General features: G+C 49.9%; 2 protein-coding genes across 2 annotated transcripts; both read left to right on the top strand.

Annotated features, from left to right (window-relative positions):
• LOC128947912 (endonuclease domain-containing 1 protein-like) lies at positions 1–27,356 on the top strand. Its single transcript, XM_054292433.1, has 4 exons — positions 1–40; positions 15,869–16,187; positions 19,178–19,751; positions 27,317–27,356. Exons 2-3 carry the CDS (start codon positions 15,903–15,905, stop codon positions 19,721–19,723), a joined length of 831 nt encoding a protein of 276 aa, XP_054148408.1. The 5' UTR covers positions 1–40; positions 15,869–15,902; the 3' UTR covers positions 19,724–19,751; positions 27,317–27,356.
• LOC128947913 (endonuclease domain-containing 1 protein-like) lies at positions 23,419–27,288 on the top strand. The gene is made up of 3 exons (XM_054292434.1): positions 23,419–23,470; positions 25,511–25,835; positions 26,755–27,288. Exons 2-3 carry the CDS (start codon positions 25,545–25,547, stop codon positions 27,286–27,288), a joined length of 825 nt encoding a protein of 274 aa, XP_054148409.1. The 5' UTR covers positions 23,419–23,470; positions 25,511–25,544.

The raw sequence follows: 27,356 nt of genomic DNA, 5'->3' as shown, positions 1-27,356 counted from the left end.
AGGAACAGTTCAGCTGCCTGTTCTGAGACTCTGCACCAAGGTAAGCTCTTTCTCCCTCCTCACCATTGATTCCAATATTCTAAGTCTTTCCTGACTTTCTGAAATAAATATTTATATGGACAAAGCCCAGGCTGCTGAGCTCCAAGGAGCAATCAGAGCTTATGAATGCATTGAATTTTGCAGCATTTTGGTATTTTCTGTCAGTCAGGAGGGTATGGAGGGAGGGAGTGATTTGGGAAAGAAAATCAAGCACGGTCACCTGAAAATTATCATCAAATTGTTTAATAAGAAGGAAGGGCGAGATTATTGACTACTAAATCTTCACCTATGACCTTCCAAAAAACCTCTAGACAAACAGAGAAGGGGTCTGAACACCTTAGAAAATTTATTCTAAAGGCTTCTTGGGAAATCCAACTACTACCTCTTCCTGGAAAGCATATAAATCCAGAAAGTCTGAGACTGCAGCAGAGGCATTTGAGACTCCTCTGCCACTTTGGGGCTGCGAGCAGAATCCTGTGCCACTCCTTCTCACGGTACTTTCTTTTGTATGAATCTGTTAAAGTAGATATTAAGTTAGAGATATTTCAATCTCATGGAGTGGATCATGCAGAAGGACTTCTCAGACCCTTCTCTGCTTGATTTGGGGCGGCTTTGGGCATGCTCTGCCGAGTACTGTAAAAATTCCGACTTGTAGTTGCAGTTCTCAGTTTCCAGCTCATTGGTCACCACATTCCTGATGCAGGGCTGAACAAGAGGAAAAGGGCCAGATATCTTGGGTCAGAGCAGGGCTGTGTGCAGCTCAGCATCCTGAATCCAGTGGAGATGGAGAGATGAGGGGCAGGGAGAAGAACAAGACAAGGGCAAATGTGCAAGGTGACCTGTGAAGCCTTCAGCAGTGCTGAGCTCAGCCCCTGGCCAGCCCAAGGTGGGCTTTGTGCTTTAGAGGCTGTGGCAGCTTTGTGTGCCAGGAGCCCTTTGAACTGCCTGTCCCAGCTGCCTTATCCCAAATGCTGATGATATTAAATCTGTCCAATGAGTGTCTGGCAATGCAAATGGAAGCATCCCTGCTCTCCCAAACCTGTGCTGCCTCTGAAAAGAGACAAAGCTCCTCGTGTGGTTGCCATCATCCCAGGGAGCTTTTCAGCAGGTTTCTCATAAAGGAATGATCTTACTGCCTGCTGAAAATCACATCAGCACTGAGAAAGACAAAACAGGACCGGTGGCTGTCCAAGAAATTCCTGCAATGGTGCCTTTGACTGTCCAGGGAAATCAATCAGCAAAGCTGAAGATGGGCATCAGCAGGAATCCCAAGCAACCAGGGCAAGAGCTGTCCCTCAGGGCTTGCCTTGCAGCAGCCACTGTGCTGATAAGATAGAGGTGTTATCCCTCATGCTTGCTGCTGCCATCTGCTTGGCCCCTTCATTTGCTCCATCCATGTGTCTGCAAGTTCAGAGTCTGGGCTTGGATAACGTGGAAATGCAAGGTGAGCAGCAGGACACGCATGGCCCCATGTCAGCTGAGAGGCAGGAGCCCAGGTGGATGATTTGGGGTTCAGTGTTGGGTCTGACTGGAAGAGCTGAGTGTCTGTGTGAACCTGGATGGGGCCAGAGAGCTGTAGGCAGTGCAGCATTGCTGTTCTTGGCCTGCCCAATGGCCCATGAGATTAAAGCCCAGCTGAGCATGGCAGGGGGCTGAGCAGAGTCCGTGCCCAGCTGCAGGTGTGTGCTGTGGGAAGGTGCTGAGAGCAGGAGGGAGGTGGGCAAAGGTGACCTTGTCCCAGGACTGTGCCTCAGTTGCAAGATCCCTTTGCTGTGAGAGCTGATTGCAGTCCTGGTGGGTTTGGCTCCTTCCTCCTACAGGCTGAGTGCTCCCACTGCTGCCTCCTCTGGGCACCTAAACCCTGTTTTTGGTTTCAGCCTTGTCATCCTTGTGATTTTTCCATATGCAGGAGAACATAAATTACTCCTTTCCTGGTCTCTCACAATCCCCTGCTCTGCCAGCTCTGTCCCCCTACACCAAAAGGCTCCAGGCCATGACCTGCTCTCTCCAAGCTGAGTGTCCCTCTGCATTTGCCTTCCAGGGGAGCAAGAGCCCTTCACTGAAATCCTGCCACCATGCTGGGGCTGCTGCTGCTGCTGCAGGTGTTGGCCAGCTGCCTCTGGCTGGGACACAGCGAGGTGGTGGACTCCTTTGATAGCTGTCCTCAGTTTTTCTATGATGGGATCCCCCCAAATTATGCCCTCAATCCACGTAACCCAGCCCGGATCTGTCAGCGCTTCAACAACTCGTATCACTATGCCACCCTGTACGACAGAGACGGGAGAATTCCAGTGTACTCTGCTTACAAATATGAGCCTGGAGATGCCAAGAAACCTCCAGAGTGGTGGATGGTTGAGCCTCAGGTGAGTGTTCCTCTTACACACATCGCATCACTCTCCGGGCACTTGGAGATGATCTCCAGCATTTAAATTACCACTTCTATTTCCTAACACCCCAATACACACATGCAAATGGACACACAGATGGGAATGTCCTCATTGAACTTCAAACGCCTGCACCACATGGTTCCTCTGATGCACCTGAGACATCAGCAGGAGCATGAGATGAATCACATCCCAAAGGTGCCCAGCTCTCTGCCTTCACCTGACAGGAACAGCCAATCACATTACTTGGCATGACATGACAAAGTCAAATGCTTCCCCTCCCTGTGCCCTGCTCTGCTGGCTGACCAAGTGATGGGGAAAAGGCATCCAGGAGAGGCAAAACTTGAGGGACCAACAGTCCTGCTGGGCTCTGATCCCCACTTTGCCCTGAACTGTTCTGCATTCCTGGCAGAGCTTCTCTGCTCCCAGTGATGTGTCAAACAGGCTTTGTGATTGGTGTGAGAGAAGTGAGGAGAAACTCAGAAGGGGTGAGATGGCCCCGGGACAAAGCTTCATGGGAAAAGGCACTGGAGATGAGGGGGTCAGGTTCACTGGGCAGGGATTTCTGGAGGGACATTTCGGGCAGTGCAAAGTGTGGAGCGTCAGTGTTGGTCCAGTCACAAGGGTGGGATCTTCACCCATGGGCAGTGACCCCTGAGCACCTTTGGCTCAGGCTTGGTCCAGAAGGATCCAGCAGACAGACAGAACTCCACAAGCTCTAGAGCCCTCCCAAATGTCCTTCAGAGAAACCTCAGCAGAACAGGCCAGGCCAATTGTAGAAGAGAAAAAGAAGCAATTCCTGTCACTGGTAAGGACAGAGCAGCAGGGCAGCTATGGGGGAAGGTGAACCAAAGAAGGAAGCCCCATGCCCTACACCAGAGGAAGGCTAAACATGTTTCCCTAAAGATGAACAAAAAGGTGTTGAAATTATTAAAAAAAAATCTTTTACATCTTAATTTTCAAAGGAACTTGAACAACTACTCTGGCTTTGCATTACTGCAGCCTCCACATTCTCTCTTTTTGGTATATCATACAATGGTTTGTGTTGGAAGGAACACAAGGTTTAATGACCCTCTCAGTCCAACTCCCGTGCATGGGCCAGGCCACTTGCCATTAGACCAGCCTGCTCCAGGCTCTCTCCAACCTGGCATTTTCCTCCTGGAGCTTGGACCCCAGACACCCAAAAAACCTTTGATATTTTTAACTTTCTCCTTAGATATTTCTGGAGTATTTAGTTTCTCTAGGACTCTTTAGGGATTACAGGCCCCTCTCAGAGGCAGATCATTTGAAATTTCTTTTCAGCAATGCTGTAGAAAATGCTCCCTGGCCCAGATCAGCTCTGGCACACATTCTCAGCACTGCTGTAACAGATTCCATTCACATTGAGATCTTTTTGGTTGCTGAGCAAAACTGTTCATCCTTCAATGAACTGCACTGCTATCAGGGAAACCTCAGCTCCAGGACTGATTTCCTGACACTTCTTCCTGTGTATGGGATTACAGGAGGCAACCTCTGGTGGTCCAGGACTGGGGTACACTTGTAGCAACCCCACATCAAATCACAGAATCACAGAATGACAGTGTGGTGTGAGGGAATCCAGGGAGAGCCCTGGGCAGTTTTGGGCTGTGGAGACAGGAGGAAAGGGAAGCAGATTTGGCAGGGGAGGTGAATCACCAAAGTCACCTTTCAATCCTAGGAGTGGGAAATGCTCCTTGTCTCAGGCATTCATCCATGCTCCCAGCACAGGCTGCAGGCTGGATCACAAAGGTCACAAATCAAACTGAGAGCACTCAGATTCTGAGCTGCTAGTTCTTTAAAGCTTTTCTGTTCATATGGGAGGGTCATGTGTATGATTTCTCTCAGATTCATACATTTTCCTACACTTTGATGACAAAAAATGGGATCTTGACCATCAGAGCATTTTACTCCATGGAAATCTTCTCCATTACTCCCATTCCCCATTCTAACACCTCTTTCTCTTTCCCTGTCCAGCTCTTAGATAAAAATAATCTTCCAGACATGGACAGGGATTGGATCCTCATAGAACAAAAAAAGTTCACCTTAGACCAAATCAAAAAGAGCCAAGCTATTCCTGACGACTACAAAGGACTGAAGGATTTGGACCGTGGCCATTTGAGCCCCAGTGGCCATCACTTCAGTAGAGAGAGCAAGATGGCTTCCTTCACCTTCACCAACGTAGTGCCCCAGAACAGCACTCTCAACAATGGCAAGTGGAATGCTTACGTGCATAAAACAATGCCAAAAATGACCAAGCGCTGTAAAACCACCTACGTGATCACGGGTGCTGTGCGTGGGAACACCTACGTATCTGAAGAGAGGGTGAACAGACCCAGCCACATCTGGTCAGCTGCCTGCTGTATGTTGGACAAAAAGCCCCCAAAGGCTTGGGGGGCCATTGCTGAGAATGACAAGAACCAGGTGGAAGAGCTCAGCCTGGGGGAGCTGGAGGACAGGTTGACTGAGCTCTATGGTGGAACTGTTACTCTGTTCAACAATGCATGTCCTCGGAAAAAGCCTCGCATAATCATTAGAATAGCCTCGGTGGCTTTTCCCACATATCATAGAATCACAAAATCACAGAGTGGGTTGGTTTGGATGGGACCTTAAAGATCATCTCATTCTAACCTGCCTTCCATGGGCAGGGACACCTTCCACTACACCAGCTTGTTCCAAGCCCTCCCCAGCCTGGCCTTGAACCCTTCCAGACATGGGGCAGTCAAAACAGCTCTGGGTAACTTTTACTCGTACCACAGCCTGCTCACTGTAATTCACTGCTTTATAATATCCCATCTAACCCTGCCCTCCATCAGTGTGAAACCATTCCTTCCAGTCCTCTGACTCCATACCCTTGTCCAAAGACCCTCTCCAGCCCTCTTGGAGATCCCTGAGGTACCGGATCCTCAGCAGTCTTCTCCAAGCTGAACATCCCCAGCTCTCTCACCCTCACCCCAGAGCAGACACACCCCAGCCCTTGCAGCACCTTCATGGCCTGCACTGGACTCCACTCCAACAGCTTTCCATCCTTCTTGTGCTGTGGGCCCACGGCTGGAGGCAGCACTGCAGGTGGGGTCTGAGCAGAGCAGGGTAGAGGGGGACAAATGTCCTGGTCAGAGTCTGTGCTGCTTCCTTCTCTGCTGTGTTTCCAGCTCTGTCCCTCAGGGCACCTCCTGCTCTGCTCAAAGGCACAAAGATGTGGGCAGAGCCTCCAGCTGCTTTGCTTTGCTGCCCGTGTCAGGAGAGAGCTCTGAGGAACGAGTCCTCTCCTCCTCAGCTGTCCCCAAGAATGTGCAGCTGACTTGTCCCTCCCCTCCTTAGCCAGGCTGTGGCACCAGGGCGCCTCAGCATGGCCAGAGATTCTGTCTGGAGATCTCCATGTCTGGAGATCCCCAAACCCCAACAATACATGATTCTGGACAACCTGCTCTAGCTGATCCTGCTGCAGCCTGGAGTGTGGACTAGAAGATGCTGAGAAGTCCCTCCAAAACACAACAATTCAGTGATTCTGTCATCCTGGCACATGCTTTTGATTGCTTGCTTTTGAAAGTGCACCTTGAGAGCAGCAGCTGTTGTATCAGACAGGCAGGCTTTGGCATCAGATCCATAGAGAGCCTGGAGCAGCCAAAGCTGAATTCCTGTGCTGCACTCCTTCGACACCTTCATGCTCTGCTCTGCTTCTGAAGCTTTTCTGCAGATTGAGGGGAAACTGATTTGGAGAATTGTATACAATGCTTGTCAAAGATCCATGTGTGCCCCATCATGGAGTTTGCAAGAGCTTACAATAAACGTGATTTGCTGCAGTGCTGGATTGCAGGGTCACATCTTGTATAAACCACAATTTGCTTCCCACTGAAATTTATATACCCACCAGCAAAGTGACAGTGCCCAGAGCATGCTTGCAGGACATTGGGTGTGCAAATGCAATCAAAGGATGCCACAACACCTACACCAGTGTCAGCATCAGACACCAGTTATTCTCCTGTGAGTGGCATGACCCAAGTGTGCCAGGGTGCCAACAGCTCATGCAAGCTGTGTCACTTTCAGAGCTGCCAGCTTGGGACATCTCAGCTCAGGAGCCTTTGTTCATTGTCCGGCTTGGTCTCACTGCTCAGCCAGGACCAACCTGTTTGGGGGCTGCACTAAAACACAGGTTCTGGTGGAGGTGCAGAGTGAGGCAGCCCCATGCAGGTGTCTCCAGGTGTGCTGGTGTCCCAGCTGTGACCACAGCCAGCAGAGCTGCAGGCCTGCCTCAGCTGCATAAAGAGCTGCACCCTGGGCCCCTGCAGCTGCCCTGAGCTTTGGAGAGCCCCACTGGGGCTGGCTGATGTGCTGCAGCATCCTGGGCAGCAGGCACCCCCAGCTGGGCCAGCAGCCAGAGGCCAGGCCCATTCCCCAGGGGCAGCTCTGGGGGCTCTGCACACCTGAGCACAGGCACCAGGTGCCAGGGCAGACACGGGGCACGGCCTGGCAGCACCATGCAGTTCTGCTCCTCTTGCCTCCAGCTGCCATGGCCACAGCAGCAAGAGCCCTGCCTTGTGCCAGCAGGGCTGCACACACCCCTGGGACAAGATGTTGCTTTTAGGAGAGCAAAGTGAGCACATCACTCTCACTGCCTTTGCTGGACAGCTCCTGCCCTCCCAGGTCCTCTGCCTGCATGGATTTTTTCTGCTGGGATCAAATGCTGACACAGCCCCTGCTGGGATGAAAGCATCAGAGTGATTTCAGGCTGAGGCCCCTCTGCAGACACCTCTGCAGTACCTCAGGCTGAGGCTCCCTCTGACTTGCTCACCCACCTCTGCACACTGGCTGGGGCTTGGGACCACACTCATCCTCACCATTCCTCGTGCCATGTCTCACTGCCCCAAATTTCCAGGCTCTGGAGCCACTGGCTGCTTGAACAACTGTCGTGGTTTGACACTGGCCAAAGACCAGGCAGCCACAAAAGCTGCTCACTCAGCCTCCCCTGTCATAGCTGGACAGTGGAGAGAACAAAAATAATAAAGATTTATGAGTTGAGATAAGGACTCAGAGTAAACACTCCCAAGGGCAAAACTTGTTCAACTTAGAGATAGAAAATGAGTTTATTACAGACACTATCAGAGGAGGATAATGAGAAGTAAAATAGCCCTTTAAAAACACCTTTTCTTTCCTGAACCTTTCCCTCCTTCCCACCAACAGCACAGGCAGACAGAGTGAGGGGGGCTTGGTCGGTTCATCACCCAAGGTTCTCTTCCAATGCTCAGGGAGAGGAGTCCCTCCCCTTCTGCACCGTAGGGTCCCTCCCATGGGAGACAGTTCTCCTTGAACTTCTCCAGTGGGGCTCCACTCTCACTAGCAGCAGTCCAACCAAAACTGCTGCAACAGGAGGCCCTCCCACAGGCACACAGTCCTCCCCAAATTGCCCTGGCCTGGGTCATCCTTCCATAGGGTGCAGTCCAAGGACAGGCTGCTCCAGCAGGGGAGCAGGGGACCCCTCTCTTCACCAGGTCTCCCAGTGGATCACAGCCTCCTCCAGGCATCCACCTGCTCCAGACTGGCCTGTGGGTGGATCTCTGAATATATCCTGGACTCCCATGGCCTGTGTGTGGACCTCTGAATCCCCTGTGGATCCCCGTGGTTGCAGGGGCAGAGCGGCTTCACCATGGCCTACAGAGGAATCTTGGCTCCAGCATCTGGAGCACCTCCTCCTCCTCCTTCTCCATTGACCTTGGTGTCTCCATGTTGTTTCCCTCACATGTTCTCACCTCCTCCTAATCTCTGACTGGAATTCAAACTGCACGCTCCACTTGGTTTTGATTTTCTTCTTAAATATGTTATTGCAGAGGTGTCACCAACATCTCTAATTGGCCCAGCTGTGGCCAGCAGCATGTCCATCTACAGAGCCACCACAGATTGGGTTTGCTGGACAATGCTGGAAGCTTCTAGCAGCTTCTCACAGAAGACACCTATGTGGCCTCCCCACTCGCAAAAACTCAGCTGTGCAAAACCAACACACCAACCCCATCTGTGCCACCTCTGTCAACTTCCCTGGCCCTTCCTAGGACCTTCACTCCTGGCAATAATCAGAAATGCCCTGCCATCCCCAGCAAGCTTGGAAATACATGGGAAGCCCAACAGTGAAAAGGATCAGCTTGGACTCTGCCTTATTTCATTCATGGGGACTGTTGCTTTCCATCAGTGGCGGGTCACTGGGGAGGTGCCAGCTGCCTGGAGTTTGCAATTGTGACACACATCCACAAGAAGGGCTGGAAGGAGAATCTGGGGAATTACAGGCGTGTCCCCCTGAACTTGCATCCGAGAAGGATTTTGGAGCAGATTGTCCTGAGTGTGATCACAGGACACATCCAGGAGAACCAAGGCATCAGTCCCAGCCAGCCAGCAGGGCTTTAGGAAAGACAGGTCTTGCCTAGAGAACTGTTGGAAGCCTGGATGCTGAGAATTTTACACTTTCTTTGCTGAAAGGCACAAACCCTCCAGGGCACACTGCATTTGACCTGAAGTCCTGGAGAAGGCTTCCAAAATTGATTGATAGCGCTGGAATTATACCTAAGTAATTTGAATAGAAGTATGTAATATCAAAGGGTGAAAAACACCGGGTTTAACATTTTTGAATATAGCAATATATATAAAGCAAGAGGGAGGGTTTTGGGCACTGGCTGGTTGTTCTTCACCTTCTTCCTCATGGGTTTGGGGAGCAGGATGTAATTGGTTAGAAAAGTCTGCATTGTGGACTTTGAGTGATTAGATTCTGGATTAAAAATCAAAAAAAATTTAGTTGTCATTTCTCAATTCATTATTTTAGCCTTCAAAGACTTGGTTGAGAAAGATACTGGGCCAGTTTGTATCTTGTTAGTTGAATCCCGTAAAATTCACAAAAATCACACTTTGTAAGACAGTAACACAGATAAGAATTAATAAACACTGAACACCAAACACGAGAAACACTCCAGCGCATTTCATTCCAATTCTAACAATTAAGAAAATAAAATAGCAACACAATAGCAAACCTGATCTCCTTTGATGACCAGATGACTGCCCCAGTGGATGAGGGGGGGTTGCTGTGGAAGTGTCTACCTGGACTTCACCAAAGCCTCTGGCACAGTCTCCCACGGCATTCTCCTGGAAAAGCTGTCAGCCCAGGCCTTGGAGAGGTGCTCTCCTGGCTGCCTCAGGAGCTGCCTGCATGTCCAGGCCCAGAGAGCCTTGGTGAGCAGTGCCACATGCAGCTGGCGTCCGGCCACAAGCGCTGTCCCCAGGGACCAGGGTGGGGCCCGGTCCCATTGAAGATCTTTCCTGATGATCTGGATGAGGGGATGCAGGGAACACTCAGCAAGATCACAGATGGTGCCAACTCTGGAGGGAGACTCAGCTGCTGGAGGGCAGGAAGGCTCTGCAGAGGGATCTGCACAGGCTGGATCCACGGGCCGAGGCCACCTCTGCAGGCCGTGCAGAGCAAGGCCATGGAGCTGCTGAAGGCCCTGCAGGGAAAGGCCTGAGAGGAGCAGCTGAGGCAGCTGGGGTTCTTTAGCCCAGACATGGGGGCTCTGAGAGATCATTTCTCTCTCCAGCTCCCTGAAAAGGGGCTGTAGCCAGCTGGGCATCAGCATTTTCTGCTGGACTACCAGCGAGACGATGAGAGGGCAAGGCCTCGACCTGCACCAGAGGAGATTCTGGTGGCACATCAGGAGGAATTTCTTCACTTAAAGGGTGATTCAACACTGGAATGGACTGTCTGAAGATGTGGTGAAATCCCAATCTCTGGAGCCTGGATTAGCATAGCACTCAGTGCTATGGGCCATTTGAGCAGTGTGTGATTGGTCCAAGGTTGGACTCCACGATGCCAGAGGCCTTTTCCAACAGAAATAATTCTGTGCTTCTGCCAGGAAGCCAGCTTGGAGCTGAGCACAGGGCTGCCCCAGCTCCACAAGCATGCTGCCAGGCACCTTTCAGCTGGCATTGCCTCTGCTTTCTGCTGAGCCTGCTGTGAATGGGCAATAGGGATGGAGCCCTTTGCTGAGCCCAGAGCTGCTCCATGCCCATGGTGGGGTGGGAAGCACCTGAGTTCCCTGGGAAGGTGCAGCTGCACTGCCATGGCAGGGTAATTTTGCTGTTTGCTCTATGTCTGTCCATCTGTGGGGAGAGCTGTGGGCTCCAGTGGGTCACAGGGATTTTTCTCACTTGGGAAAAAAGATTTTTGCTGGGAATTGTGAGGAGACATTGTGATCTCAAGCCACTTCACTCCTCACGGTTGGATCAGGCAGCTGGCTAACCCCATTTCCAGTAACACCAATGGTTCACATTCTGTGGACTGAACATGTTGCCATGTGCCGTCCCAAAAGAGAAGGAGACAGGAGAATCAAGACAGTGATATCTTCTAAACTTTGCTTGAGAGAGCAGCTAAGCAAAGATCCTTTAGTCCATACAGGAAACAAACTTCCCTGTTTGGCAACTTTTATGAGGTTACATTGTAAAATTGCAACTCTGATTTCTGAGGAACTGCTTATCTGTTGTATATCTGGGTGGCTTTCTGCAATGACCCCTGCAATGAGGTCCTCACTTCCTGTACCTGGGCAAAATGTCCCTTGCTGATGTGCAACAGCACTTTGGCACAGGAATATCAGCCAAGAACCATCGGGGGTCAGGTCAGGAGGTGTTCAGGAATGCTGCTGCCCAAGTGCTGTGCCACACACGTGAAGATACTGCAGAGAACATTGTGGACAACCTGCTCTAGCTGGTCGTGCTGCAGCCTGGAGTCTGGACTAGAAGATGTTTAGAATTCCCTCTGAAACAAAACAATTCAGTGATTCTGTCATCCTGGCACATGCTTTTGTTTGGTGGCTTTTGAAAGTGCACCTTGGGAGCAGCAGCTGTTGTATCAAACAGGCAGGCCTGGGATCAGATCCATAGAGAGCTTGGAGCAGCCAAAGCTGAATTCGTGTGTTGTACTCCTTCGACACCTTCATGCTCTGCTCTGCTTCTGAAGCTTTTCTGCAGATTGAGGGGAAACTGATTTGGGGAAATGTATTTAATGCTTGTCAAAGATCAATGTGTGCCCCATCATGGAGTTTGCAAGAGCTTGCAATAAAAGGGATTTGCTGCAGTGCTGGATTGCAAGGCCACGTCTTGTATAAACCACGAACTGCTTCTCACTGAAATTTCTACTTTCACCAGTAAAGTCACAGTGCCCAGAGCATCCTTGCAGGACATTGGGTGTGCAAATGCAATCAGAGGATGCCACAAGAGCCACACAAGTGTCAGCATCAGGCACCAGTCATTCTCCTGTGAATGGCATGAACCAAGTGTGCCAGGGTGCCAACAGCTCTTACAAGATACCTCCATTCATCCAGGAACAAGACCACCAACTTTGACGTCCCAAACTTTTATGATCTTTGGAGTTGTGGGCGCTGCATGAAAGAATTCAATGGGTTCTTTGATTTCAGGACTCTGGGGCAGTGTCCCACTTTTCCCCTGGGAGGGGTTTTACACTTGCTCAGGCAGCACTGTGTAGTTCGGGGACACCTTGGTGCTCTTTGATGGTTTATGGCCCCTCCTAATGATGTGACCACAGTCGGGCCCTGCTTTGTTCTGTCAGTTGGGCCCCATCAGAAAGGAGGAATTTACCCCACCTCCACCAGATCTGCTTCTTCTTGGCCTTCTCCCTCATGCTGGCTAAACCCCACTTTGTTTAAGACATCAGTGCCAGGTTAACTGAGACACAAGAAACCACAGGACTCAACCAGCATCGTTAAATAAATTTTGGTCTAACACACTTCTTCTGGACACTTATGGTTGTAACAAACAACTCGTCATTCTGTTTTTCCTGGACTTTTGGAAAGAGAAGAAAATTTGTCCAATTTAGTTTGAGTGAATGAATGGTCATTGAATGACAGAATGTTTTGGCTTGGAAAGGACCTTAATGACCAGCTTACATCCGTGTCCTCTCATAGGCAGGGACACCTTCCAGTATCTCAGGCTCGTCCAAGCCCCAGCCAGCCTGGCCATGGACACTTGCAGGCATGGGGCAGTCTCAGCTTCTGTGGGCAACCTGTGCTGGGGCTTCACCACCCCACAGTAACAAATATCTTCTTAATATCCTTTCTAAACCCACACTCCTTCCATTTCAAGCCCTTTCAGCTTGGCCCAGTGCTTTGGTTTAACCCCAGCCAGCAGCCATGTTCCACAAAACCCCTCCCTCCCTGACCGCAATGATCAGGGAGAGAACTGGAAGGGGAAAAGGTGGAAAACTCATGGATGGAGATAGAAACAGTTTAACAGGGAAAGCAAAGGCTGAGCACACAAGCAAAGCACATCAAGGAATTCCTTCACCATTTTCCATGGACAGAAAGGTGTACAGCCACCTCCAGGAGAGCAGGGCTCCATCCCACCTAACAGCTACCTGGGAAGCGACAAAATCCAGCTACAAAACTCAACATTCCAAATGCCCCCTCCTTCCCCTCATTTATACACTCTGCATGATGTCACATGCTCTTGAATATCCTCTGGTCAGTTGGACTCACCTGTCCTGGTTGTGTCTCCTCCCAGCCTCCCAGATACCCCCAGCCTCCTTGCCAGCCTGGCAGTACAGAAAGCACAAAAGGCCTTGGCCTGTGAAAGCTCTGCCCAGCAATACCAGAAACATCTCTGTGTTATCAACTCTGTGTTCAGCACAACTCCAAAACACAGCCCCACACCTGCCACTGACAAAAACATTATCTCTAAACCCAGCACACCTCTCAGCTCCAAGCCCGTGTGCAGAGTCTGTCTCCAGCTCTCCTGTAGACTCCTCAAGTACTGGCAGGTGCTCCAAGGTATCCCCAGAGCCTTCTCCTTCCCAGGCCGCTGGGATGGAGCTCTCACACAGCCATGGCAACCAGGCAAGAGAATATTTGCAGCCTGGCCATGGCAATGATGTTCAGGGAGGCTGCAGAAGGACAGATTGTGAATATCTGAGTGTATCAGAGTCAGGCCAGTCCATCCAATGTCAGCAGAGCTGTTCTGTTGGGAGCAGAAACACGTGTAGGTGCTGGAGCAGCAGCCGCTGCAGCTGGTGGGATTGATGAAAGGATCAAGGAACCCACCAGACCCTGTTAGCTGACCCTGACATGCCATGCTGCAAGGCAGCACATTTGAGAGAAAGTCTGGGGAAACTAAAACAACTGTCAACCACTTTCAGGGGGAGTATGAACAAACTCTGTAAATAAAAATAGAAAACTTCTCCTTTCTGTGGAATTCCCTGTTTGAAACAAGGGGCAAATTTATGCCTGGATATATATTGCAGTGGCACTCCTGAGGATTCAAACTCTCCTTTCTCCAGGGAGAAGACAGAAGGAATGATTCAGCTGCCTCTTTTGGGACCCTGCTTCAAGGTAAGCTCTTGCTCCTTCCTCAACAATGCCTCCAATATTCAAATTCTTTCCTGAGTTTTGGAATGAATATACATATGCAAACACTGGGCTGGAATTGCTGAACTCTAAGGAGCAGTCAGAGCTTATGCATACAACGAGTTTTGTAGGACTTGAGTATTTTCTGTCATTCAGGAGGGCAAGGACAGAGGAAGTGATTTGGGAAAGAAACTCAAGCCAGCTCACCTGAAAATTAACAACTTTTAATTTAATCTGAAATCTAACAAACGGTTGAATAAGAAGGATGGGGGAGACTATTCAGTACTGAAACTCCACCCATGACCTTGCAAAAAACCTCTGGATTAACACAGGTGTGGTCTAAATTCCCAGGAAAAGTTACTCAAAAAGCTTCTTGCGAAATCCAACTGTCACTTCCTGGAGAGCATATAAACCCAGAGAGTGTGAGACTGCAGCAGAGGCATTTGAGACTCCTCTGCCACTTTGGGGCTGCGAGCAGAATCCTGTGCCACTCCTTCTCACGGTAGGCTGTGAATCTGTTATATTAGATTTTACCTTTGTTAGATCTATTTTAATCTCCAGGAGTGGGTCATGCAGATGGACTTTTCAGACCCTTCTCTCCTTGATTTAGGGCAGCTTTGGGCATGCTCTGGAGAGTACTGTAAAAATTCCGACTTGTAGTTGCAGTTCTCAGTTTGCAGCTCATTGGTCACCACATTCCTGATCCAGGGCTGAACAAGAGGAAAAGGAGCAGATATCTTGGGTCAGAGCAGGGCTGTGTGCAGCTCAGCATCCTGAATCCAGTGGAAATGGAGAGATGAGGGGCAGGGAGAAGAACAAGACAAGGGCAAATGTGCAAGGTGACTTGTCAAGCCTTCAGCAGTGCTGAGCTCAGCCCCTGGCCAGCCCAAGGTGGGCTTTGTGCTTTAGAGGCTGTGGCAGCTTTGTGTGCCAGGAACCCTTTGAACTGCCTGTCCCAGCTGCCTTATCCCAAATGCTGATGATATTAAATCTGTCCAATGAGGGTCTGGCAATGCAAATGGAAGCATCCCTGCTCTCCCAAACATGTGCTGCCTCTGAAAGGAGACAAAGCCCCTTGCTTGCTTGCCAGCATCCCAGGGAGCTTTTCAGCAGTTTTCTCTTAAAGGAATGACCTTAATGACTGCTGAAAATCACATCAGCACTGAGAAAGACAAAACAGGACAGGTTGCTGTCCAAGAAATTCCTGCAATAGTGCCTTTGACTGTCCAGGGAAATCAATCAGCAAAGCTGAAGATGGGCATCAGCAGGAATCCCAAGCAACCAGGGCAAGAGCTGCCCCTCAGGGCTTGCCTTGCAGCAGCCACTGTGCTGATAAGATAGATATGTTATCCCTCATGCTTGCTGCTGCCATCTGCTTGGCCCCTTCATTTGCTCCCTCCATGTGTCTGCAAGTTCAGAGTCTGGGGTTGGATAACGTGGAAATGCAAGGTGAGCAGCAGGACATGCATGGCCCCATGTCAGCTGAGAGGCAGGAGACCAGGTGGATGATTTGGGGTTCAATATTGGGTCTGACTGGAAGAGCTGAGTGTCTGTGTGAACCTGGATGGGGCCAGAGAGCTGTAGGCAGTGCAGCATTGCTGTTCTTGGCCTGCCCAATGGCCCATGAGATTAAAGCCCAGCCCAGCATGGCAGGGGGCTGAGCAGAGTCCGTGCCCAGCTGCAGGTGTGTGCTGTGGGAAGGTGCTGAGAGCAGGAGGGAGGTGGGCAAAGGTGACCTTGTCCCAGGACTGTGCCTCAGTTGCAAGATCCCTTTGCTGTGAGAGCTGATTGCAGTCCTGGTGGGTTTGGCTCCTTCCTCCTACAGGCTGAGTGCTCCCACTGCTGCCTCCTCTTGGCATCTAAACCCTGTTTTTGGTTCTACTGTTATTACCCTCATGATTTTTCCATATGCAGTAGGACAGAAATGACTCCTTTCCTGGTCTCTCACAATCCCCTGCTCTGCCAGCTCTCTTCCCCTGCAGCAAAAGGCTCCAGGCCATGACCTGCTCTCTCCAAGCTGAGTGTCCCTCTGCATTTGCCTTCCAGGGGAGCAAGAGCCCTTCACTGAAATCCTGCCACCATGCTGGGGCTGCTGCTGCTGCAGGTGTTGGCCAGCTGCCTCTGGCTGGGACACAGCGAGGTGGTGAACTCCTTTGATAGCTGTCCTCAGTTTTTCTATGATGGGATCCCCCCAAATGATGCCCTGAACCCAAATAACCCAGCCCGGATCTGTCAGCGCTTCAGGAACTCGTATCACTATGCCACCCTGTACGACAGAGACAGGAGAATTCCAGTGTACTCTGCTTACAAATATGAACCTGGACCTGACAAGAGACCTCCAGGGTACTGGCTTGTTGAGCCTCAGGTGAGTGCCCCTCTTACACACTTCACCCTCCAGGCACTCAGACATGTGCCACAGCATTTAAATTACCACTTGTACTTCCTAACACCCCAATACACACATGCAAATGGACACACAGATGGGAATGTCCTCATTGAACTTCAAACACCTGCACCACATGGTTCCTCTGGTGCACCTGAGACATCAGCAGGAGCATGAGATGAATCACATCCCAAAGGTGCCCAGCTCTCTGCCTTCACCTGACAGGAACAGCCAATCACATTACTTGGCATGACATGAAAAAGTCAAATGCTTCCCCTCCCTGTGCCCTGCTCTGCTGGCTGACCAAGTGATGGGGAAAAGGCATCCAGGAGAGGTAAAACTTGAGGGACCAACAGTCCTGCTGGGCTCTGATCCCCACTTTGCCCTGAGCTGTTCTGCATCCCTGGCAGAGCTTCTCTGCTCCCAGTGAAGAGTCAAACAGGCTTTATGATTGGTGTGAGAGAAGTGAGGAGAAACTCAGAAGGGGTGAGATGGCCCCGGGACAAAGCCTCAGGGAAAATGGCACTGGAGATGAGAGGATCTTGTTAACTGGGGAGGGATTTTTGGAGGTACATTTCAAGCAGTGAGATGTGAGGAGTGTAGCAAGCTGAATTGCTGCTAGCATAGTCTAGGGTAAGGAAGCCTAAAGGGCCTTTGCATAAAATGGACAGGTGTTTTATTCAGCCGAGCGGGCTGATGTTCAGGTCCCACACATACACGGTGAAAATTTTGGTCTGCCAAGGGACCTGGGGGTCAGCTTGGCCTCAGGGCAGTTGAAAGATGAGGGCCAATGAGGGAATAGGGAGATGTGACTCAGGGGCATAGGAACGGACATAGGAACCGGGGAAGGAGCCAACGGGGTCTAACAACTTTTTGGGGGAAGTTTCTTGTGTTTCCCTAAACCAGGGAATGGCCCCCCAGGCTCTCCACAGAGGAGCATCAGTGTTGGTCCATTGAGAAGGGTGTGATCTCCATCCATGGGCAGTGACCCCTGAGCACCTTTGGCTCAGGCTTGGTCCAGAAGGATCCAGCAGACAGATAGAACTCCACAAGCTCTAGAGGCCTCACAAATGTCCTTCAGACAAACCTCGGGAGAACAGGCCAGGCCAATTGCAGAAGAGAAAAGGAAGCAATTCCTGTCATTGGTAAGGACAGAGTAGCAGGACAGCTATGGGGAACGTGACCCAGAGGGGGAAACCACATGCCCTGCTCCAAAGGAAGGCTAAATATGTTTGCCTAAAGATGAACCAAAAGATGTTGAAATTATGAAAAAAAATAATAATTTCATTTTATGCATAGGAACTCAAGCATCTAATCTGGTCTTGCACTACTGCAGCCTCCACATTCTCTCTTTTTGAGGAATCATAGAATGGTTGGTGTTGGAAGGAACCTTAAAGACCATCTCAGTCCAACTCCCCTGCATGGGCCAGGCCACTTGCTGTTAGACCATGTCCTGGTTCAGGGCAAATTTTGGAGAGAACCCCCAAAGGGGCTCCTCTAGGAAAGCAGATTCAATTGGCCCCTTCTTCAACCTGTCCGGGAGAAAATACCTCCTTGGAGAAAAGTGGAAAAAAACTATTTATTAAACAATAAAAGCTGAACAATATTAAACAATTAAACCACTTGCTGCTCCAAAAGAGGTGACAAACCCAGAAAAGTCCCTCCCTGGGTTGCAGTTCAGCTCACTCAGGCTCTTAGCAGTCCCTCCTGTGCTGGAAATGCCACAGCCCAGGCCCGGCCCGGTGGGAGCTGCTGGTGTTCCTCTGGTGTTCAGTCCAGAGCAGGTTTGTAAAGGTCCAAAGAAAAAGCAAAAAAATCCACAGTCCAGGGAACTTCTTTGCCTCAGCTAGCTAAACTAAATAAAAGGAAAGCAGAGCTCTGTCCCGCTGTCTGTCTGTCCGCAGAGAGCACAGGCCAGGAGCAGAAATGTGGAGGAGTGAGTGCAGTGCCTGAAAACAAACTGCTGCTTCTTCTCTCTCCCTTCATTCTTTGGAACAAGGCTTAAAGGTGCAAAACTTCTTATTCAGCATAAACAGAACAAAATGATTGGGGATAAAAGCATCCTATAGTCAACCTAGGACAGACCAGCATGCTCCAAGCCCTGTCCAACCTGGCATTTTCCTCCTGGACCTTGGACCCCAGACACCCAAAAAATCTTTGATATATTTTTAACTTTCTCCAGAGGCATTTTTGGAGTATTTAGTTTCCCCAGGACTCTTTTGGGATTAAAGGCGCCTCTCAAAGTCTGATCATTTGTAACCTATTTTCAGCAATGCTGCAGAAAATGCTCCCTGGCCCAGATCAGCTCTGGGACACATTCCCAGCACTGCTGTAACAGATTCCATTCACACTGAGATCTTTTTGCTTACTGAGCAAAACTGTTCATCCTTCAATGAACTGCAGCCCTCCCATGGATAGCTCAGCTCCGGGACTGATTTCCTATCACATCTCCCTGTGTATGGGGTTACAGGAGGCAATCTCTGGTGGTCCAGGACTGGGGTACACTTGTAGCAACAACACATAAAATCACAGAACCATAGAATCACAGAATGACAGTGTGGTGTGAGGGGATCCAGGGAGAGCCCTGGGCAGATTTGGGCTGTGGAGACAGGAGGAAAGGGAAGCAGATTTGGCAGGGGAGATGATGTCCCACCAAAGTCACCTTTCTGTCCTAGGAGTGGGAAATGCTCCTTGTCTCATGCAAGTATCCATGCTCCCAGCACAGACTGCAGGCTGGATCACAAAGGTCACAAGTCAAACTGAGAGCAGTCAGATTCTGAGCTGCTTGCTCTTTAAAGCTCTTGTATTCATGCAGGAGGGGGCATGTGTATGATTTATCTCAGATTCATACATTTTTCAACACTGAGATGACAAAAAATGGTATCTTGACCATCAGAGACTTCTGCTCCAGGGAAATTTTCTCCATTACTCCCATTCCCTATTCTAACACCACTTTTTCTTTCCCTGTCCAGCTTATAGGTGATAATAATCTTAAAGAGATGACAAGTGAGATGAACCTCATACATAATCACTCCTTCACCTTAGATCAAATCAAAGAGAGCCAAGCTATTAATGATGACTACAAAGGACTGAAGGATTTGGACTGTGGCCATTTGAGCCCCAGTGGCCATCAGTTCACTAAAGAGAGCAAGATTGCTACCTTCACCCTCACCAACGTAGTGCCCCAGGACAGCAGTCTCAACAAGGGCAAGTGGATGGCCTACGAGTCTAAAATAATGCCCAAAAAGACCCAGGGCTGTACAACCACCTACGTGATCACGGGTGCTGTGCCTGAGAAAGAGAACGAATCCAGTAACAGGGTGAACAGACCCAGCCACATCTGGTCAGCTGCCTGCTGCCTGGGAGATGAAAAGCCCAAAGATGCCTGGGGGGCCATCGCTGAGAACAAGAGCAAAAAAAAGGTAGAGCAGCTCAGCCTGGAGGATCTGGAGAAGAGGTTGACTGAGCTCTACGGTGAAAAGGTTACTCTGTTCAAAAATGCCTGTTCCCAGAAATAGGCCTCACTTCCTCAATGGAAAGGGTTAGGTGGATTTTCCATTCTGTCATCGAATCACACAATCACAGAATGGGTTGGTTTGGATGGGACCTTAAAACCTTAAAGATCATCTCATTCTGACCTGCCTTCCATGGGCAGGGACACCTTCCACTACACCAGCTTGTTCCAAGCCCTCCCCAGCCTGGTCTTGAACCCCTCCAGACATGGGGCAGTCAAAACAGCTCTGGGTAACTTTTACTCGTACCACAGCCTGCTCACTGTAATTTACTGCTTTATAATATCCCATCTAACCCTGCCCTCCATCGGTGTGAAACCATTCTCTCCTGTCCTGTCACTCCGTACCCTTGTCCAAAGACCCTCTCCAGCCCTCTTGGAGACCCTTGAGGCACTGCACTCTCAGCAGTCTCCTCCAGGCTGAACATCCTCAGCTCTCTCTCCCTCACCCCAGAGCAGACACACCCCAGCCCTTGCAGCACCTTCATGGCCTGCACTGGACTCCACTCCAACAGCTTTCCATCCTTCTTGTGCTGTGGGCACACGGCTGGAGGCAGCACTGCAGGTGGGGTCTGAGCAGAGCAGGGTAGAGGGGGACAAATGTCCTGGTCAGAGTCTGTGCTGCTTCCTTCTCTGCTGTGTTTCCAGCTCTGTCCCTCAGGGCACCTCCTGCTCTGCTCAAAGGCACAAAGATGTGGGCAGAGCCTCCAGCTGCTTTGCTTTGCTGCCCATGTCAGGAGAGAGCTCTGAGGAACGAGTCCTCTCCTCCTCAGCTGTCCCCAAGAATGTGCAGCTGACTTGTCCCTCCCCTCCTTAGCCAGGCTGTGGCACCAGGGCGCCTCAGGGTGTCCAGAGATCCTGTCTGGAGATCTCCATGTCTGGAGATCCCCAAAGCCCAACAATACATGATTCTGGACAACCTGCTCTAACTGATCCTGCTGCAGCCTGGAGTGTGGACTAGAAGGTCCTGAGTAGTCCCTCCAAAACACAATTCAGTGATTCTGGGATCCTCGCACATACTTTTGTTTGCTTGCTTTTGAAAGTGCACCTTGGGAGCAGCAGCTGTTGTATCAGACAGGCGGGCTTTGGCATCAGATCCATAGAGAGCTTGGAGCAGCCAAAGCTGAATTCCTGTGTTGCACTCCTTGGACACCTTCATGTTCTGCTCTGCTTCTGAAGCTTTTCTGCAGATTGAGGGGAAACTGATTTGGGGAATTGTATACAATGCTTGTCAAAGATCCATGTGTGCCCCATCATGGAGTTTGCAAGAGCTTGCAATAAAAGGGATTTGCTGCAGTGCTGGATTGCAGGGTCACATCTTGTATAAATCACAAGTTGCTTCTCAGTGAAATTTCTACTTTCACCAGTAAAGTGACAGTGTCCAGAGCATCCTTGCAGGACACTGAGTTTGCAAATGCAAGCAGAGGATGCCATAACACCCACACAAGTGTCAGCATCAGGCACCAGTTATTCTCCTGTGAGTAGCATGGACAAAGTGGGCCAGGGTGCCAACATCTCTTATAAGATACCTCCATTGATCCAGGAACAAAACTCCCAACTTTGATGTCCCAAAGTTGGACGATCCTTTGGGGGTTGAAGCCTTTGCATTGAAGAGTTCAGTAGGTTCTGTGAATTCAGGATTATGTGGGGTTGCCCCACTTTTCCCCTGGGCGGTGTTGTACACTGGGTCATGCAGCACTGTGAAGTTGGGGGACACTTTGGTGGCCTTTGATGGTTTATGGCCCCTTCTAATTATGTGACCACTGTTGGGCCCTGCTTTGTTCTGTCAGTTGGGCCCCATCAGAAAGGAGGAATTTACCCCACCTCCACCAGATCTGCTTCTTCTTGGCCTTCTCCCTAATGCTGGCTAAACCCCAGTTTGTTTAAGACATTAGCCACAGGTTAACAGAGACAAAAGAAACCACAGGACTCAACCAGCATGTTTAAACAAACTTTGGTCTAACACACTTCTTCTGGACATTTATGGTGGTAACAACCAACTCATCATTCTATTATTCCTGGACTTTTGAAAATGGAAGAAAATGAGTCCAGTTTAGCTTTAAATGAATGAATGGTCATTGAATGACAGAATATTTGGGGTTGGAAAGGACCTTAACGACCAGCCTACTTCCATGCCCTCCCATAGGCAGGGAAACCTTCCACTATCCCAGGCTGCTCCAAGCCTGGTTCAACCTGGCCATGGACACTTGCAGGCATGGGGCAGTCTCAGCTTCTGTGGGCAACCTCGGCTTGGGTTTCACCACCCCACAGTCAAAAATGTCTTCTTAATATCCAGTCTAAACCAACATTTCTTGCATTTCAAACCCTTTCAGCTTGGTCCAATGCTGTGGTTTAACCCCAGCCTGCAGCCACGTCCCATGCAGCCTCTCCCTCCCTCCCTGACCATCAGGATCACGGAGAGAACTGGAAGGGGAAAAGCTGGAAAACTCCTGGGTGGAGATAGAGACAGTTTAAAAGGGAAAGCAAAAGCTGAGCACACAAGCAAAGCACATCAAGGATTTCCTTCACCATTTCCCATGGATAGAAAGGTGTTCAGCCACCTCCAGGGGAGCAGGGCCCCATCCCACCTAACAACTACCTCAGAAGACAAAACCCACCACTCCATTCTTCTCCTCCTTCCTCCTCCTTCCCCTGATGTTATATCCTCAGCATGATGTCACATGCTCTGGAATATGCTCTGGTCAATTGGGCTCACCTGTCCTGGCTGTGTCTCCACCCAACTCCCAAGTACCCCCAGCCTCCTCACAAGTCTGGCAGTACAGAAAGCACAAAAGGCCTTGCCTCTGTGAAAGCTCTGCCCAGCAATACCAGAAACATCTCTGTCTTATCAATTCTGTGTTCAGCACAACTCCAAAACACAGCCCCACACCTGCCACTGACAAAAACATTAACTCTGAACCCAGCACACCTCTCAGCTCCAAGCCCATGTGCAGAGTCTGTCTCCAGCTCTCCTGTAGACTCCTCAAGTACTGGCAGGTGCTCCAAGGTATCCCCAGAGCCTTCTGCTTCCCAGGCCGCTGGGATGGAGCTCTCACACAGCCATGGCAACCAGGCAAGAGAATATTTGTAGCCTGGCCATGGCAATGATGTTCAGGGAGGCTGCAGAAGGACAGATTGTGAATATCTGAGTGTATCAGAGTCAGGCCAGTCCATCCAGCGTCAGCAGAGCTGTTCTGTTGGGAGCAGAAACACGTGTAGGTGCTGGAGCAGCAGCCGCTGCAGCTGGTGGGATTGATGAAAGGATCAAGGAACCCACCAGACCCTGTTAGCTGACCCTGATATGCCATGCTACAAGGCAGCAAATTTGGGAGAAATTCTGAGGAAACTAAAGCAATGTCAGCATCTTTCTGAGTGGGTGTGAACAAACTCTGTAAATAAAAATAGAAAACTTCTCTTTTCTGTGGAATTCACTGTTTACTAAAAAGGGCAACTTTATAACTGGGTGTATAGTTAACTGATCCTGACATGCCATGCTGCAAGGCAGCAAATTTGGGAGAAATTCTGGGGAAACTATAACAAACAACAGTCAGCACATTTCAGGGTGTGTGTGAAAATATCCCCTGAATAAAAATAGAAAACTTCTCTATTCTTTAGAATTCCTTGTTTATAACAAGGGGCAAATTTTTGAAAGGGTATATATTGCAGTGGCACTCCTGAGGATTCAAACACTTCTTTCTCGTAGGAGAAGACAGAAGGAACAGTCCAGCTGCCTGTTCTGAGACTCTACACCAAGGTAAGCTCTTTCTCCCTCCTCACCATTGATTCCAATATTAAAAATCTCTCCTGACTTTCTGAAAAAAATATATATATGGACAAAGGCTAGGCTGGAGCTGCTGAGCTCCAAGGAGGAGTCAGAGCTTATGCATGCTCTGAATTTTGCAGGACTTTGTTGTTTTCTGTCAGTCAGGAGGGTACAGACAGAAGGAATGTTTTGGGAAAAAATTCAAGCAGACTCACCTAAAAATTAATATCAAAACTGTAGAACAAGAAGGAAGGGGGAGATTATTGAGTATTAAAACTGCACCCATAACCTTGCAAAAAACCTCGGGACAAACACAGGTGTGGTCTAAATTCCCAGGAAAATTTACTCAAAAAGCTTCTTGCGAAATCCAACCACTGTCACTTCCTGGAGAGCATATAAACCCAGAGAGTGTGACACTGCAGCAGAGGCATTTGAGACTTCTCTGCCACTTTGGGGCTGCGAGCAGAATCCTGTGCTGCTCTTTCTCACAGTAGGCTGTTTTCTATGAATCTGTTATATTAGATATTATCTTAGTTAGATCTCTTTCAGTCTCATGGAGTGGGTCATGCAGAAGGACTTTTCAGACCCTTCTCTCCTTGATTTGGGGCAGCTTTGGGCATGCTCTGCAGAGTACTGCAAAAATTCCCGACTGGTAGTTGCAGTTCTCAGTTTGCAGCTCATTGGTCACCACATTCCTGATCCAGGGCTGAACAAGAGGAAAAGGAGCAGATATCTTGGGTCAGAGCAGGGCTGTGTGCAGCTCAGCATCCTGAATCCAGTGAAAAGGGAGAGATGAGGGGCAGGGAGAAGAACAAGACAAGGGCAAATGTGCAAGATGACCTGTGAAGCCTTCAGCAGTGCTGAGCTCAGCCCCTGGCCAGCCCAAGGTGGGCTTTGTGCTTTAGAGGCTGTGGCAGCTTTGTGTGCCAGGAGCCCTTTGAACTGCCTGTCCCAGCTGCCTTATCCCAAATGCTGATGATATTAAATCTGTCCAATGAGTGTCTGGCAATGCAAATGGAAGCATCCCTGCTCTCCCAAACCTGTGCTGCCTCTGAAAGGAGACAAAGCTCCTCATGTGGTTGCCAGCATCCCAGGGAGCTTTTCAGCAGGTTTCTCATAAATGAATGATCTTACTGCCTGCTGAAAATCACATCAGCCCTGAGAAAGAAAAAACAGGTCCAAGAAATTCCTGCAATGGTGCCTTTGACTGTCCAGGGAAATCAATCAGCAAAGCTGAAGATGGGCATCAGCAGGAATCCCAAGCAACCAGGGCAAGAGCTGCCCCTCAGGGCTTGCCTTGCAGCAGCCACTGTGCTGATAAGATAGAGGTGTTATCCCTCATGCTTGCTGCTGCCATCTGCTTGGCCCCTTCATTTGCTCCCTCCATGTGTCTGCAAGTTCAGAGTCTGGGCTTGGATAACGTGGAAATGCAGGGTGAGCAGCAGGACATGCATGGCCCCATGTCAGCTGAGAGGCAGGAGCCCAGGTGGATGATTTGGGGTTCAGTGTTGGGTCTGACTGGAAGAGCTGAGTGTCTGTGTGAACCTGGATGGGGCCAGAGAGCTGTAGGCAGTGCAGCATTGCTGTTCTTGGCCTGCCCAATGGCCCATGAGATTAAAGCCCAGCCCAGCATGGCAGGGGGCTGAGCAGAGTCCGTGCCCAGCTGCAGGTGTGTGCTGTGGGAAGGTGCTGAGAGCAGGAGGGAGGTGGGCAAAGGTGACCTTGTCCCAGGACTGTGCCTCAGTTGCAAGATCCCTTTGCTGTGAGAGCTGATTGCAGTCCTGGTGAGTTTGGCTCCTTCCTCCTACAGGCTGAGTGCTCCCACTGCTGCCTCCTCTGGGCATCTAAACCCTGTTTTTGGTTTCAGCCTTGTCATCCTTGTGATTTTTCCATATGCAGGAGAACATAAATTACTCCTTTCCTGGTCTCTCACAATCCCCTGCTCTGCCAGCTCTGTCCCCCTACACCAAAAGGCTCCAGGCCATGACCTGCTCTCTCCAAGCTGAGTGTCCCTCTGCATTTGCCTTCCAGGGGAGCAAGAGCCCTTCACTGAAATCCTGCCACCATGCTGGGGCTGCTGCTGCTGCAGGTGTTGGCCAGCTGCCTCTGGCTGGGATACAGCGAGGTGGTGACACCCTTTGCGAGTTGTCCTCAGTTCTTCTATTCGGAGACCCCTCCAAATAATGCCCTGAACCCACAGAACCCAGCCTGGATCTGTCAGCGCTTCAGGAACTCGTATCACTATGCCACCCTGTACGACAGAGACAGGAGAATTCCAGTGTACTCTGCTTACAAGTATGAGCCTGGAGATGGCAAGGAACCTCCAGAGTGGTGGATGGTTGAGCCTCAGGTGAGTGTCCCTCTTATACACCTCACCCTCCAGCCACTCAGAGATGAGCTGCAGCATTTGAATTACCACTTTTCCTGGACCTTGGACCCAGGCCACCCAAAATACCTTTGACTTTATCATCTTTCTCCCGGGTAATTTTTGGACTATTGCATTTCCACAGGACTGCTTTCAGTTTAGAGGCCCCAAATGATCAGAGGCTGATCAAATGTAACTTCTTTGCAGTGATGCTGCAGAAAATTCTCCCTGGCCCAACTCAGCTCTGAGACATATTCTCAGCACTGCTGTAACAGATTCCATTCACATTGAGATCTTCTTTCTTACTGAGCAAAACTGTTCATCCTTCAATGAACTGTAGCACTCCCAGGAAATCTAAGCTATAGGACTGATTTCCTGACACATCTCCCTGTGTATGTGGTTACAGGAGGCAACCTCTGGTGTTCCAGGACTGGGCTACACCTGTAGCAACCCCACATAACATTACAGAATCACAGAGTCACAGTGTGGTGTGAGGGGATCCAGGGAGAGCCCTGGGCAGTTTTGGGCTGTGGAGACAGGAGGAAAGGGAAGCAGATTTGGCAGGGGAGATGATGTCCCACCAAAATCACCTTTCAATCCTAGGAGTGGGAAATGCTCCTTTTCTCATGCAAGTATCCATGCTCCCAGCACAGACTGCAGACTGGGACAAAAAAGTTAGACCTCAAACTGAGAGCAGTTATGTTCTGAGCTACTCGTTCTTTAAAGCTTTTCTGTTCATGTGGGAGGGTCATGTGTATCATTTCTGTCAGATTCATACATTTTCCTACACTGAGATGACAAAAAATGGGACCTTGACCATCAGAGACTTCTGCTTCAGGGAAATCTTCTCCATTACTCCATTCCCCGTTCTAACACCTCTTTCTTTTTTCCTGTCCAGCTCATAGATAAGAATGTAAATCTTAAAGAGATGAAAAGAGAATCAGACCTCATTGATCAGCATCGTTTCACCTTAGAAGAAATCGAAGAGAGCCAGGCTGTCCTTGAGGACTACGAAGGACAGAAGGATTTGGACTTTGGCCATTTGAATCCCAGTGACCACATGGAGAATCAAGATAGCAAGATGGCTACCTTCACCCTGACCAACGTAGTGCCCCAGGACAGCAGTCTCAACAAGGGCCAGTGGAACGTCTACCTGTCTAAAACAATGCCCCAACATACCAAGGACTGTACAACCACCTATGTGATCACGGGTGCTGTGCCTGGGAACATTCACATTGCCAAAGGGAGGGTGAACAAGCCCAGCCACATCTGGTCAGCTGCCTGCTGCATGGTGGGCACAGAGCCCACAAGTGCTTGGGGGGCCATTGCTGAAAATGACAAGAATGAGGTGGAGACAATCACGCTGGGGCAGCTGGAGGACAAGTTGTCCAATCTCTATGGTGGAAAGGTTACTCTGTTTGACAAAGCATGTCCCAGGGAATAAGCCTCACATCCTAAATGGAAAGGGTAAGGTGGCTGTTCCCACATGTCACAGAATCACAGAAAGGGTTG

The sequence above is a fragment of the Melozone crissalis genome, unplaced genomic scaffold, assembly GCF_028551555.1.
Source record: "Melozone crissalis strain CALT ecotype California unplaced genomic scaffold, PUWL_Pcris_2 ptg000110l_1, whole genome shotgun sequence".
NCBI lineage: Eukaryota > Metazoa > Chordata > Aves > Passeriformes > Passerellidae > Melozone > Melozone crissalis.
Note: the sequence above shows the minus strand (reverse complement) of the source record. Positions and strands in the feature narration are given on the sequence as shown.